Source organism: Marmota marmota, unplaced genomic scaffold (genome assembly GCF_001458135.2).
Source record: "Marmota marmota marmota unplaced genomic scaffold, marMar, whole genome shotgun sequence".
Lineage (NCBI taxonomy): Eukaryota > Metazoa > Chordata > Mammalia > Rodentia > Sciuridae > Marmota > Marmota marmota.
The window spans coordinates 1,128,899-1,144,742 of NW_025999862.1; the positions used below are offsets into that span (position 1 = coordinate 1,128,899).

Here is a 15,844-nt window from a genome sequence, read left to right on the forward strand (position 1 = left end):
TTTTTTTTTTTTTTTTTTTTTTTTTTTTTTTTTTTTTTTTTTTTATTTATTTATTTATTTTAAATCTTTGGTGGACACAACATCTTTGTTGGTATGTGGTGCTGAGGATCGAACCCGGGCCGCACGCATGGCAGGTGAGCGCGCTACCACTTGAGCCACATCCCCAGCCCCAAGACCTTTTCTCAAAATAAAAAATAAAAAGTGCTGAGGATATGACTCAGTAGTTAAGTACCCCTGAATTCAATCCCTGGTACCAAAAAAAATTCAAAAAGGTGGAGGGGGCTGGAGTTGTGACCCAGTGGTAGAGTACTTGCTTAACATGCCAAAGGCCCTGGGTTCCATCCTCAACACCACAAAAAAATAAAAATAATTTTTAAAATGTTTTAAAGACCACCCTAGGGCCTGATGAAGCCTACTTTTGAGGAAATAGTATCTACAGTCAGTTTTTAGATTCTTGCAGCTTGGAAATTCTAAGTTTGTAATTATCAATGAGGATTGAAGCCTTTAGCTTCAGTTTCATCATTATATAGACATGAACCATATTTTCTACATCTTTGTGTCCTACTCAGACCTAGATAAATCTTTATATATAGTAGATGTTCAATGAACCAAACAAGTGAATTAATTTTAAACATGGTCAGATTCCAGAAAGGATAGTGGACCGTTCTAGAGCTTGGAATGAGGGAGAGAATGGTGGAACTCCAGCACCTTCTCATGTCACTAACTTCCTGTGACACCTTGAGCAGGTCACAACTTCTCTAATATTCCAATGGGGGTTATATTAAACATCTCCAAGGATTCATCCAGATTCTCACTTCTATTACTGTAACAAAATCAACTTTTTACTGAATGTAGTAATGTTTTAAGGTACATGTTATAGTCTGAAGTTATGTTCAAATCTATGAAAATGAACTAACCTGTAATTATCCAGATAGATTTGAAGTTAGAGCAAAAGCTATTGAATTCCCAAAAGAAAGGTGGCAGTTTTAATTTATTTTCTCACTAGGAAATTTAGAGCTTAATTAGACCTTGTCTTGTGCCCCTATTAGATCTAAGTTATGCAGTTCAGAATTCAGTTGCAGAAGAGTGTGCATGCATCTAAAAAATAAGGGCAGCTGCGTATAAAGTATGGCTTGAGAAGCCCCAAAAGGACATTTCCAACCATAAACATAAACCCAGACCAGCTCTGTTAGCTTTCTGTTGCAACCCTTACATTATTTCAGAGCTTCTTTAAGTCAAGAGTTTGGGGGTACAGCACCTCTGGATTCTCTGCTCAGAGTCTTAACAAGGCTGCAATCAAAGTGTCGTTAAGGCTGCGTTTTCATCTGGAGTTCAGGGTTTTCCGAGCTCATTGAGGGTGGTGGCATAATTCAGTTCCTTTCCATCATTGGACTGGGATCTCCTTTTCCTTGTTGCCTGTTGACTATTCACAGGCCACAGCAGGTCCTCACTATGTGGCCCTCTCACAACACAGCAGCACACCTCTTCAAAGCCAGCAGGAAAATCCCTCTCCCTGTCTACATAAGTGGATTCTTATGTAACGTAATTATGGGGTGACTGTCCATCACCTTTTTTATATAAAGTAACCTAATTACCAGAGTGATAGTCACATTCACAGGCCCTGCCCACACTTGAGGGGAGGGAAATATACAGGCTGTGTGAACCACAGGTGGGAATGTTGGGGGCCACCTCAGAATCCTATCTACCATGCCAGCCATAATTCCCCAAGCCCCCATCTTTTAATTTTATTCTTTGAGGACTTCTGAAGATTAGATAAAGACATTTAAATTAATTTAAGCTATTTTGCACTGTTTTTTAAAAAAATATATTTATTTTTTAGTTGTAGTTGGACACAATATCTTTATTTTATTTTTATGTGGTGCTGAGAATTGAACCCAGGGCCTCTCATGTGCCAGGTGAGCGCTCTACCACTGAGCCACGATCCCAGCCCCTATTTTGCACTGTTATCTAAAAACAATAATAACATAACAGTCAAAGTTTTTGCCTGGAAGGGAGCTTAGAAACCATTTTGTTCAAACTCTTAATTACTTTAGTTTTTAACCTACATGAAAGAAAATGACTTGCTCAAATCACTGATCATATGACACAGAGTAGAGTAGAAATTCATGTTCAGTGACTTCCACACCTGTGTTCTCTTTAGAACATGGTGCCCACTGCTGCTAGAAGAGCCTAGAGTATCATAAAGGGGACTCAGTGCTTTAATGTGATGGCAGAAACAGAGGGAGACAAGCATCCTACTATTCAGAATAAGAATCCCCCCAGACAGCGGAGAACTAAGAGCGTGAAGGCAGGAGGTAGAAATGTCACAGAGATGTGTGGGGAAGAGATTATGAAAGAAAAACCTTCTATTTTATAAATTCTTTTAAATTTTGTGGGAGGCAGGCCCCTGTGCTTCAGTTCATCATTGCATTTTATAAAAACATTTATATGTGAGGAGGAGTGTTGGCCAGGATTCCACTCATTTAAGACAAAGCCATCAATTTTTAAAGTAAAATTATTCATGATGTAGGCAAGGAGGCTCAAAATCTGAAATAAATGTCTGCTTTATGAGGCATTTTTTTTCTGGTTTATTTTCCCAAATTTGAAGTCACTTAGCATTCTAAAGGTTGATTCTGGCTTAATTATATCACTTTGAATATATTATGATTTAGTAAAAAAGTTATATAAGCACCCCAAAGAGGAGGAGAGTGGCTTTAGAGATTCATGGTTACCATTGTGAGAGAAAGGGGAGTTTAGGGTAGGATAAACTGCCCAGAACATCCACATATAAATAGATAGTAAGGACAAAATCAGCCAGGACGGCTGAGGCAGGAGGATCACAAGTTCAAGGCCAGCCTCAGCAACTTAGTGAGGCTCTAAGCAACTTAGTGAGACCCTGTGTCAAAATTAAAGAAAAAAAAGAGGGGGGGACTGGGTTTGTGGCAGTGGTAAAGTACCTCTGTGCCCAATCCCCAGTGCCCCACCCAAAAAAAAATCAGCCAGCATTACATACCATGGGGGGATGGAGGGAAAGCCAGAAAAGAACGATGTCAAGAATGACACCAATACTAGGAAAATATAGAGATGAATATTTATTACAAGCAATGTTTTGTAGGGGCTTCAAGGATTACTATCTTTAGAAGCCTTTGAAGGTCTAATAAGATCCTGGTAAAGGTGATTTTTAGTCTTCCATGTCATTTCAACAAACCAAAGTTAAATGTATCAGTTACTCTCAGTTCAGCCATTAGAATCAAACTTTGTTGGAGCTGAACAAACAGTCCACCAAGGAAATAATTTTATAAAGTTTGAGAAGAATAAAAGAGGAACTGATTAAATAAATTACAGATGTCCAGCCAGTGGAATGCTCACTTTGCAACTCTTAAAAGAAGCTGTCTGTGTGCTGGTATGGTGTTGAGAGGCTGCCAGCACCTTGCCCAGGCAATTCCTCCTGCCCAGGAGAGTATACGACACCTGAAAATATCGAGTCTGAAATAATTAGTGAAGAAATAAAAGACAGAGTCAAAGAATAAGTTTTAAAGCAGAGCGCCTGATAGGTCCAGCCCACACAGGGGCTGGAGCTCAATAACTGAAAAATGACTCTGGTGGTTTATTTAAGGGGGTACATCTAAGCAGGGATAAGGTTTTAAGGGCGGAGTCTTGCTTCAGGATGTCTTTCAGTCAACAGGTTGATTGGCATCTTGGCAGGCTACACCCATAGAGTCTTTGTGGCTATATGGCTGCAGCAGGTTACCCCCATCTGCGATGCTGTGTGGGACTTTTTTTTGGCAGAGCTGAATAGAAATTCACATGTATCTGGTTGGTCTTAACCAGTGGGTATGCCACTGGAAGTTCTCAAATACCAGATTTTCCTGTTCAATGGGCTTCCATGCTGATTGTTCCACACATAGTCCATGGATGGCTCTCAACAGTATGGAATTATTTCTCAGGCATCATGTTAAATGAGTAAAGCAAAGCACTATATTTGGTACACCGCCATGTCTGTGGTGAAGAATACTTGATTTTCTGTCCGTGTGATATTTCTGGAGGAACTGGTGATATTGTTTGCCTCTGACAACTAAGTGATGAGGGATAAGGGTGGAATGGAGACTTCTACCTTTTCGTACTGTTTGAATTTTGAAACAGATGAATGTATTGCCTAATCAAACATAATTTTCTGAAAGTTAAAAAAATGGATACTTAAAGATTGAGAAAGAGAAAATCAAATTAATATGGTAAGTTGGTGTCCAGATAAGAACTTGCTTGTTATCAAAGTTCCCTTGCATAGAGGTGCCTCTGGCCCTCTGCAAGACCCTACTCATGCAAGGTTCCTTTGCATCTTCTGTTTAAGCTCCTGAGTCAGGCTGTAGTGCTCCTCTTTGCTTCCCCTACTTTATTCAAACTGACTCCTCCACACCCACCCTGCATCACACCAATCTAGAACATTCTGTCTTTTTACTTCTTTAGAATTCAGATCCAAATTGTATCTCCTATTAAATCCATACTATTCCATATTTAACCCATTTTTATTTGATAATATATCAGATATTTCACCTGTGTATTTCTCAGTCTTAGTGGAACATACTAAATTGGGATCGTTCCCTCGTGTGTCAGCCAAATTTATTGACTGTCCAGTGGTTCTTGTAGAAATGCTTGCCCAAAGCCTGGTGTGGTGACATGCACCTGTAGTCCCAGTACTCAGGAGGCTGAGATGGGCAACTTAGCAAGACTCCATCTCAAAAAATAAAAAGGGGGGGGGGAGAGAGAGAGAGACATTCCTTTGTAAACAAGATATAATGAGTATTTTTTAATGAAGCTCAATATAATACTAAATGATAGAATAAATCTCACTGCTAAACTAGATTTACCAAATTAAGCAAAAGCCCACTGAAGTCATCATCTGGGATGATGATGCTCTGAGGTTCAGAAAACTTGACTACAAGTTTTCTCTGTGGTGTGTTCCATAAATTAGAAGCCAGGACTGGCAGTACTGCCTCTGAGGGGCAGCAGACTGAACACATAGAGGGAACAACCTGCCTGGGGTTCAAAAGGGCCATGCAGAACAAGGAATTGTCCTCATTTTCATTATTAGTGTACCATGGCTCGTTTGGGGGGGCGTGGGGCACATTGCAAGGCAAACCTTTACTTCTGGCAGAAAGGTGTGCTGCCAGAACCTGGCTAGCAAGTGCCACCCTTGCTCTGGGCTCCTTTAATTGCTGGTTTTCCTCAGTGCTGTCCTTTCCCCTCATCTCACTCCAAAATCAGGTTAAAATATGTGTGTCATATTTGCCCAAGTGCCTCGGAAGAAGATACAAAAGAAAGGACAAATGCTCTTCAAGGAAAAATCTTCTCCTTTGTTCCATTCAAAGCCATCTAGAAACTGAGACATCACAAGCCTCTCCAGGGCTGTGGCACAGTATCTCCCCTTACTTCCCCTTGGCAGTCGCAAGCTGGCTTTTGATTTTCTCTGCAGTAGTCCAGTAAGGCAGGAATAATCACATGGCCACACAGCTGGAGACTGTCAGCCCAACATGTCAGGTCACTTTTCCAGACTCCTTTACATTGGGGGAGACAGGCAGCTCCTAACTGGGTCACACTGAACCAAGCTGTACCTGTGCATTAAAGGCAGCTGTTGGGAAAAACTCCCAGGGCCACATTTGTCATATGTGCTTTTCATTGGGTCTCTGTTTAATTTGTCTCTGAAATTATCAGTATGAGTTCCAAGGGAATGCTAAGTGCCTTGCATTTATGGAGCAGTCAGATCTGTGGCCAAGCTCTAAAGCTGGCTTCTCCCAACTCCCAGCTATTCAGTTATTCATCTTTGACCAAAAGCACTGAGTATTCCCCAATTTGGCTTTTCCTTCATCTGAACTCTTTTTCTTTGGGGTGATGGTTGGATTCATGGAGGAATTGGTGTTATCCATATAAGGGATTGAGTGGACCCAGTGTGAAAAGAGAAAGCATATTGGGCTTAACTTTAGACCCAGCGCCATTACCTACTAGCTTCGTGACCTAGGGCAAGTTATTAAAAATCCTGGATTTCTCTGGGTTCTCTTTGCTTCTAAGATTATCTGATTCTAAGTGGCCATTTGGTCTCCTGTCACTCCAGAACTCACTTGCTCAACTATTGTGGTGATGAGTTTTATGTAATATAGTTTCTGATATATCACACAAACCAGCATGGCTTTCTTTCTATTGTTTATTCCGTCATGAACCGTACCAGAGAGTAAATTGAGGACCTGGCACAACTCAGATTCTGCATGAGCTTTTCAAAAAAACAGGTGGTGCTAGGCACAGTGGTCCATTCTTACAATCCCAACTACTCAGGAGGCTGAGACAGAAGAAAGATCAAATCACAAGTCTAAGACCAGCCTGAGCAACTTACTGAGACCCTGGCTCAGAGTGAAAAATAAAAAGACTGGCAATGTAGCTTAGGGGTAGAACACTCACTCCGTAATTCACTCCCCAGTACCAAGGAAGGGAGGGAGGGAGGTAGCAAGGAAGGAAGGAAAGAAGGAAGGCAGGCCAGCCGGCCAGCCATTATTGGGCGCAGTGCTGCACACCTGTAATCTCAATGGCTCAGGAGGCTGAGGCAAGAGGATTGAGAGTTCAAAGCCAGCCTTAGCATCTTAGCAAGGCCCTAAGAAACAGTAAACCCCTGTCTTGATATAAAATATTTTAAAAGGGCTGGGGATGTGGCTCAGTGGTTAAGCACCTCTGGGTTCAATCCCCAGTACCAAAAAGAAAACATCAAATGGTCCCAGATTTTTGAGTGCCAAATGAGCCTGCTTCTACAAACCCATTGCTCAACCCCAATCTAATAGAAATCACCAAATCTCATGTCATGCCTCTTGTAGGGCACCTGGGCAGATTTGTACAAAAGGAATATATAGTCTTTGGAAACCTAGGATGTCTTTTTTTCATGGTGTCTTCATTCTCCATGTGGACATCTTTCAGATTACGAACTGGAATTTCAACCATCAATCAGTTGGCCTCAACTCTGTAGGAAGAACAGTGTTTCCTCTGCTCTCACACTACAGTGAGCAATGCAGAAGGCTCCTGTGATCTCAGAATGTGTGGATTTCTCCCCACCAGAAAGTAAACAATCCATTTTGTAGCAGAAAGCATCAGGGTGTCCTCTAATTCAGTTTAATCCTGATGCTGCACATCTGGAGATAGCATCAGATGCCACAGGTTGAGAGCTCAGACTTCCAGGACTGTCCCCTGCTTTCAGATGTCAGTTGCAAGCCCCAGATTGTTTGACCGGTGCTCCTGACTGACCAGATATGAATGAGTTCTCGTGTCCATCTCCTTAGGGTTAATTTGCAAGAACATCTCACGGGACTCAGGGAAATGTGTTTACTACTTTATTATAAAGGACATTTCAAACTATACAGGTGAAGAGATGTACAAGAGAGGTTTGGGAGAAAGAGCATAGAGCTGTCATGGCTTTTCTAGGGGCACCACCCTCCATGAACCTTTCCACGTTCAGCAATTTGAATACTCTGAACCTTATGCTTTGGTGATTTTTAACTTCATTACATCAGCATGATTGATTGAGTAGTTGGCCATTGGTGATCAACTCAGCTTTCAGCCCTCTTTCTTCCCCAGAGGTTGGAAAGCGGAGTGGAAAAGTCCCAACCTCCTAATTGGGCCTTGATCTTTCCTGTGACCAACTGTACCATGCTGAAGCCACATAGGGGCTTCCAGCCCCCAGTCATCTCATTACCATACAAAAAGATAGACCACTTTGGAGAGTCCAAGAATTTTCAGTTTTATGTCAAGAAATAGGGAAGAATACCAGATATATATTTCACAGTATCACAGTTACCAACAGGGAAGGCCAAAATTCCAGGACCCTACAACTGGTCTGCACAAGGAAGTTGAGATCTGAGGAAGGGATTGTTCTGCTTGCTGTGATTTAATTATGGCTTTGTGATTCAGAGATTTTGGAAGCAGTATGAATGAGCCAATTCTCAGGACCAGCTGTCAAGCCCTTGCCTTGTAATCTGCTGTCATCCCACTTGTCCCAAGGGCTCCCAGTTTGACAGATCACCAGCTAGTGAGTTGGTTTCCTCCTGCTGATTCACACCCCAGGGGCCTATCTAAGGATCTTGGACTGCCAAAGGGCACCCCAGTTGGGCTGTTCCCTGGCCAGTTCCATCCCTGTGGTTTGAGTCACAATGACTTGGCAGCCCTGGTTTTTCCTCCTAGAGTACGAAGGACACCAGCGCCCTCTTTGTGAGATGGAACATAATCTGTAGCTCTTTTGTGAACACAGGTCATTGGTGATGTGGTCTTGCTGCAGTCCCCAGAGGTCCCTGTTCTACAACCTCTTAATACCAGTTTAATGAATTTTTCACTAAAAACTGTCAAGCACTTTTACTGATATCCTTGAATATTATTTAATAGCTTATTTACAGGGAGGCTCTCCATGTCTATGGGAAGGAGTCTTGCAATGTCGAGACAGTCACCCTCAGGCACTCTGTCCTGAGAGAGGTGAAGAAGTGAGTAGGAGAAAAGGAAGATAGTCAGTTATAGCTATTAAACCTGTGAGACTGATCCAGATATGGTGGCACACACCTATAATCCCAGTATTGCCTCAGGAAGCTGAGGCAGGAGGATCACAAGTTCAAGGCCCACCTGGGCATTAGTGAGACCTTGTCTCAAAAAACACTGGGGATGTAATTCAGTGAAAGTGTCCATGGGTTAAAACTCCAGAACCACCAAAGGAAAAAAAGTGTGAGATGTGACATGCAGAAAGAGAAATGGTTAACAAAAAGCACAGATCCCCCCTCCTCAGGGCACTCTTCTGTGGCAGTGGAGGGGGATTCAGTAGGTAATCACAGTTTGAAATCACTGAGCAGTCTTCTGAGGTGAACTGAGTTTCCTTAATAAATTTTTCTACTGAGAAGTATAATGACCAGCTGTCACCATTTTAATTCTTTTAAAAATTGCTAGTCTCTTCTCTGGGCAGTGTAGTTAGCAAGAATCAGTTCTTCCTGAGCCAAATCAAGTATCTAAAATTGCAGAGCTAAATTTCTAACCCTTAGAACTCTGTGGTCTTGTTGATTCCCCAGGATGCATCTCATGAAAATCCACCACAGTCTCTTCCACCTAAGTCTTTTAGTTCCAGGGCTATTGATTCCTCCCTCACTTTAACTTGCATCTTCAGAGAAATGGAGAACCCAAAGCTACAGAAAGAGGAAACAAGCTCCTCCTGTCCTCCTGAACAGCCTAGTCTCCTTTTCTCTACCATTTACCAATTCAAGATTCAGCTCTTTCTGGGCACCTCCATCACACCCTCACTCCAGAAAACACCAGTAAACTATTCTCTGCACTATTAACCCACCTCAGAAGTTATCTTGTGGCATCCCTTATTTGAATATAAGAAAATGAAGTCTTAAGAGATCAAATGACTCCACCAGGGTCATATAGCAAGGTGACAATGGAACCAAACCTTGCTCCTTCCCACTGCTGTGCTGACCCTGGGGGCACTGTGGTGAATGCATGGAGGTGATGAATGTGAAGTGAGAAATAAAAGGCAACACAGGATGGTAACGGGAACTAAATTATAGGAAGGAAATAAGCAAAGAAGGCACACTGAGCTTGTTTAAATTCATATTGCTTCTGGATTAATCTAATCTGATGCTTATAGAGAACACTTCATTGCTAGTTGATTCATAAATAGAAATCAATTCTTTTCTTTCCGGCATGTATTACTTCACTTAAGAGAATGTCTAGGGGGCTGAGGTTGTAGCTCAGTGATAGAGCACTTGCCTGGCACATTGAGGCACTGGGTTCAATGCTTGGCACCACATAAGAATATATAAATAAAATAAAGGTATTGTGTTCATCTACAACTAAAAAAAAAAATTTTTTTTTAAAGAGTATGTCTGTAAGGCTAGGGGTGTAGCTCAGTAGTAGAGAGATCGCCTGGCATGTGCGAAGCCCTGGATTCCATCCCCAGCACTGCAGGAAGGGGAAAAAGCCAAGGAGTGGGTCTGTAAGCAAGAGCATAATTTGTAGGTGTAGATAGACCAAATTTGAGAATAACTGAGAAAGAAGACTGGAAACTTCCTGGTCCTTCCAGGCTTGTGTTTCATGAGAACCCCATTCTTACGTGATTGCTAGTATTTAACAGTAAATGTCCGAGCAAGAAAAAATAGAAAGCTAAAAGAGATTTTCTACCCAAGCCAAAAAAAAAAAAAGTGTGTTTGTTTATATTTTTTTAAGCTGAATACTGATTCAGTGAGACAGGGCCACAGCTTCTCCCAAGGGGCACTGTTGGAAGACGACAGTGACTGATGCAGAACCAGTAGGGAAGAGGGACCTAGCAGGGCAAGGAGCTCACTCTGCTGTCTGTCAGTAACCGAAGCGTGAAGCTCACACGGCAGATCAGCCTCCTTGTTCTCGCCTCCCCTTCCTCTTGCTGCCTGGTTATTTACTTGACTTCTTGCTGTCATGTTTTTTCCAATTTTTTAAAAATTGCTAGGTGGGAAATGCAAGGAGACTAATACAATATCAGGTGTGGCTTTGAGAAACTCTTCTGATGATAATTTATTAGAAAAGTTGCCATGGCTTGCTTTAGGCTGTTAGAATCCCATCTTTAAATATTATGTGAATTTTCACTTTTTTTAAAGTTATTGTTTAAAGTGATGTATTTAATAGCATTTTAAAATACAAGACAATGGCATTAATCATATTCACAGTGTCATGCAACTGTCACCACTATTTCCAAAACATTTCCATCAAGCACAGTTTAACCCTCCAAGCTCCTTGGCCCCTGGTAATCTACCTTCTGTCTCTATGAATTTAATATCAGGCATTCTTAACTAACTACATAGACCTCCTAAAGTATAGCACAGGAGAAAAGAATAGAACCTGAGGTGAAAAGGAAAGGGAGTTATAGGTTAAAAGCTAAATTTTCATTTCCTTAAATGTGACTTAAATACAGTCAAAAATTTTTGAGCAGTTTGAGAAAGCAAAATGGAAGGCCCTCTGCTGTGCTGATTTTGCATCTTTCCTCTTTCAGTGACCATGCAACAAGTGGCCAGGACAGTGGCTAAAGTGGAACTCTCAGACCATGTGTGTGATGTGGTATTTGCACTCTTTGACTGTGATGGTGAGTAGGACCCACTGGGGTCAGGAGCAGTGCCCTTCTGGACGTTGTGAATCCATCCCTCTTCCATAGCTCATCCCTCAGTGTCGTCAGATCAAAAAATATAATCCCTGGCCCTGGTGTGTGCTTTCCATTTCTTCCTATAATTCCAGTTTGCCTGCAGGCTTCAATTTATGACCATAAGGATCTTAAACATGGAGCACATTTTCAAAATTGCTTGAATCTGTTTTCCTGGATTGCACTCCTAATAAATGTAATTTTCTTTAAAAAAAAAAAAAAAAAATGAAGCCAAGCACAGTGACATAATCCTGTAATCCCAGCTACTTGCGTTTGTGAAGGATTGCAAGTTCAAGGCCAGCCTCAGCTTTAGCAAGACCCTATCTCAAAATAAAAAATAAAATGGGCAGGGGATGTAGTTCAATGGTAGAGGACACTGGGTTCAATTCCCTGTACTCCCACCCCTACATACACACACACACACACACACACACACACACACAAATGAAAACAAAAATATTAGACCCAACTTGCTGCACAGTGGATAAGGAGCACTGCAGTATTTCAACGTCTCCAGAAAGAAGATGGAGTATGGTGTACGTCGGGTCCTGTGCCAGGTGTTGAGAATAAAGACAAACAGAGGAAGAATATCTAGGCCTGCTGTGGGTAGTGCAAACACAGATCAGTAAAGGTTTCCTGGAATTGTCCCCTGAGTGAAATCACAAAGGATGAGCAGGAATTGGCCAGGTAAAGGAGAGTGAGATTCGGAAGCTTTCCAGGTGGGGAATTAGCCTAAGCAAAGACAGAGGCAAGAATAAAGACCTGGGGACCTGTCTCCTGCCTTCTCTTGAGTTTACTTGCCATCCCGACCTCTGTCCAGCAATACCTTACTACTGTGGTTCTACAGCAGCCACACTGCTTCCTCTGTGCCCCTTAGTCCTGTCTACTTCATGAGAGCATTTGCCACACTGTTGACATTTATATGTCTCTTCTACAACTTGGGAGTATTTCAAGGGGACAAAGCACAAAGCTTATTACCTGGCATATACTATATTCTCATTTGGAATTTGTCACACTACATTGAACTGTCACTGAATTGTAGTAGGAAACATCAAGGAAGGAGCAAACGAGTTCATCCTAAGCCCTGAGAACTGAATTTGGCTGTGAGACACACTGGGCTTTGGAACCACATAGTGTGCGAACAGTGGAATTTTCTCAGTGGCTTTGTTCCAAGGCCTCCACTTATACTGTTGTATTTGCTTCTTCCTCTAGGTAATGGTGAGCTGAGCAATAAGGAATTTGTTTCCATCATGAAGCAGCGACTGATGAGAGGCCTAGAGAAGCCCAAGGACATGGGCTTCACCCGCCTTATGCAGGCCATGTGGAAATGTGCACAGGAAACTGCCTGGGACTTTGCTTTGCCCAAGTAGTAACCCAGAACTACAAGAGGGGCCACCTTCTGCACCCAAGCCACCTAGGCCCCTGAAGCCAAGCCTCAACATAGCCCTTTGTGCTGCTGCTTCTGGGAGTAGTGCTCCCTTTCTCCTGCAAGTGACCTCAGGATGCGGCCAACTTCCTCTCCTCACTCTCCCCTGTCCCAGTGTTCTGCTAGGCTCTGAGTATTCCCAGTGATTATTCCTGTCCATTCTCAAAAACATGAACAAGTCTTAAAAGGTCAGACCTTGGCTTCTCCAACAGCATCCATCCAAGCACCCTACAGATTAAGAATGCAGGGAACCATCCACACACCTGCCAGCCCTGGGAAGCATCCAGCTCTTAATCATTTTTGCTGTGGGTTTATATTAACAAGAACATTCCCAGTTCTTCCTCCTGTTGGTACTTTTAAGATGCAAGTTAGGGGCTGGGGTCATAGCTCAGTGGGAGACCACTTGCCTAGCATGTGTGAGGCACTGAGTTCATTTCTTAGCACCGCATAAAGACAAATAAAGATCCATCAACAACTAAAAAAAATTGGGGGGGTGGAGACGCAAGTTAGGAAAATCTCTGGGAGGCAAAAGGAAGTTTGTGATGAATGCTTATGAAGATGACCTGGGCATCCTGAGCTGGTGGGTAGCCTGGGCCAAAGGAAGGATCTGTATCAGACACTGTGTGACACTGAGGCCTGTCCAGGAAGTCCATGTGCTCAGTGGCAGCACAGAAGGATTCGGAATTTAAAGTAATTGCTTCATGACACTCTCCACTCCTCCTTTTCCTCTCAGGATCCCTAAGATGCCTCTACTGTGACTCTGTGCTTCATCAACAGCAGTGATTGAGTTCTGTTCTCTGCAAGTGCCATCTCCTCTCCAGAATGGGCCTCCAAAACCAGGGCCTGCTGCAGAGCCTGTCTGCCCTCTGTCTTTAACACTCATAAAATATCACCTTAATTATAACAGTTTGCAATAACCATCCCCAATGTCTGCTGTCTCCTTTATTTTAGGATCTTCTGGGCCCTTTTCCTTTTATATTTCCACTGGGTTTCACTAGTAGCAGACCTGCTTTCTTCCTACCAGAGTCTGATTTAAGGCAACTTGAGGCACAGACGAAAAATGAGGATGTTTGGAGTTTGTGATAACACTGTCCCAGCCAGTTTGACTACTTTTCATTTTAAGCCACGGCCTTTGATTATTCATCCTCCATGATAAAAAACTAAGAGAGGCTGTGGAACATGTGAGGAGTCATCTCATATGGTGGACCTACATTTTAAGATCCATAGCAACCAGTGTTGTGTGATGAACCCAACTCTGCCACTCCGTGTGGTGTTGAGCAGATCATCTCCCATCTGTTCCCTCATCTGTTAAATGATAGGTAGGTTAAGCTAAATGTGCTGTAAGGTTCCTTCCCAGTCTGAAAGCCTCTGCTCCAGAATTCTCACAGCCCCTCAGTCGTGCTTCCTGCATGGCCGATCCAATAGAATCACCACACCGGAAGCCGCATGCTCTGGCTCTGAGTGCAGGTACGAGTGCCCACCAGCCAGGGCAGAGCAGAGGCTTCCATCTGTACCTATGACTCCACAAGGAATTCTCAGGCCCAGCACTTCGCCCAAAACAATTTAGCAGCCTCATTTCTAACATCCTTTCTGGGAGATTAGATTCTTTCTCCAAGGAGCCTGCTGCTGTCCTACCTCATCTATCTTCCGCCCTCTCCTCTCATGGGCTGTCCCTGGTGTCCACATGTAAGCCTTGCCTTGCTCATTGCCCTGGGCCTGAGGCATCAGTGAAATATGAGCATTTCTTAAAATGACCTCAGAATCTCGAAATTACTCTCCCCCATCCTCCCTCCTCCAGCCTGAAGCTGTCCCATTTACAGCTTCCATGGGACACTCATTCCCCACAAAGAAAGATCTGTTGCTTGGTCTGAGTGCTCTGAAGCTTAAAGCCAGAGCCTGGCAGGTAAAGTAAGGATCCCACCTGCAACATCTTAAAATCCAGGATCAAGGGCACCTATTCAGTCATGCAATTCCAGCTGAATCCTTCAGCTCCTAAGATTGCCTGAGGAAGAGATGTGGTATCCAGGAAGAGGTGACAACCACACAGAGGTTAAATGTGCAGAAGATCTAGGTGTGGTGGACCACACCTGTAATCCCAGCAATTTAGGAAACTGACACAGGAGGATCTCAAGTTTAAGACCAGCCTCAGCAACTCAATAAGACCGTATCTCAAAAAAATAAGAAAGGCTGGGGATGTAGCTCACGGATAAAATGCCCTAGGTTCAATCCCCAGAACCAAAACTAAACAAACAAACAAAAAAAAAAAAAAAAAACTAAAAGTAGGGAAAAGTACAAGCTAAGTACCCAGAAGTCAGAGTCCTCCATGGCGGCCCATGGGCGGGCGAGGTAGCATGCGGCAAGCTAGGGAGCATTTGACGACACATAAAGCTGATTTTGTGCTTCTTATTCAAATTGTTTCTTAGACTTACTTAAAATAACCTTCTCCCCTCCTTCAAGACTTAGCTCAAACTGTCCCCTCCTTAAGAAGCCCTCCTTGGTTCTAGGTCATTTTTGTGAGACCGACACCCACAAAGTTCAGACCAAAATAACCCTTAGATAAATGACATTAGCAGTGCCTCAAACGCCTCTCCGCAACAGCCATCCTCGACTTGGGCTGAAGCTGCTGTTCACTTCTCTATAAGACACAACTCAGTCCAGTTCTCTCTGGAAGGCTTCTGGGAAGGAAGCAACTCAGCAAGGACCCAGGTTTCCTCAACCTTGGGCTCAGTATCCACCAAGACCAGGAGGGAGAACATGCAGTTTGTTACTAAGGAAAGGGAATCGTAAGAATGTGTGAGATCTTATAAAATGATTATCTTAATGGCTTTTGGTGCCCTGCCTGGTTTTAGCTCTGGTTGGAGAATAGGTTCTGGAATTATTTTGGACACTTATGAAAAAGGAGAGATCCAGCCAGTACCTAGAGTTCCAGACAAGGAAGATCGCTGGGAGCCCGAAGCCAGGTCCCAGGGCTCCAGCACTCCTGCTAGCCTTAGGGCAGCCCATCCCTGTGGGGGTCTGTGCGCCCCAGCAACTCAAAGGGAAGGAAGCAGAGTGGCTTAGTTTGTAGGCTTCAAGTGCCATCTGCTGGCAAGAAGGCTCAGTGCAGGGCCTCACTGGACTACAGGGAAGGGAGGCTTGGGGGTTTTGGTTTTGGTTTTGGTTTTGTGGTACTGGAGATTGAACCAAGGACCACTCTACCACTGGGCTACGTCCACAGCCTTTTCTTATTTTTATTTGATAAA

At 43.2% G+C, this 15,844-nt stretch overlaps 1 protein-coding gene across 1 annotated transcript in view; it reads left to right on the top strand.

The window, feature by feature from the left end:
• Positions 1-13,524, top strand: part of Micu1 (mitochondrial calcium uptake 1) — a 186,426-nt gene extending 172,902 nt beyond the window's left edge. The window contains exons 12-13 of the mRNA XM_048808814.1: positions 11,033-11,122; positions 12,389-13,524. Coding sequence (XP_048664771.1) covers positions 11,033-11,122; positions 12,389-12,546 — 248 coding nt within the window. The 3' untranslated portion in view covers positions 12,547-13,524. The remainder of the gene's footprint in view (positions 1-11,032; positions 11,123-12,388) is intronic.
• Positions 13,525-15,844: the final 2,320 nt, after the last annotated feature.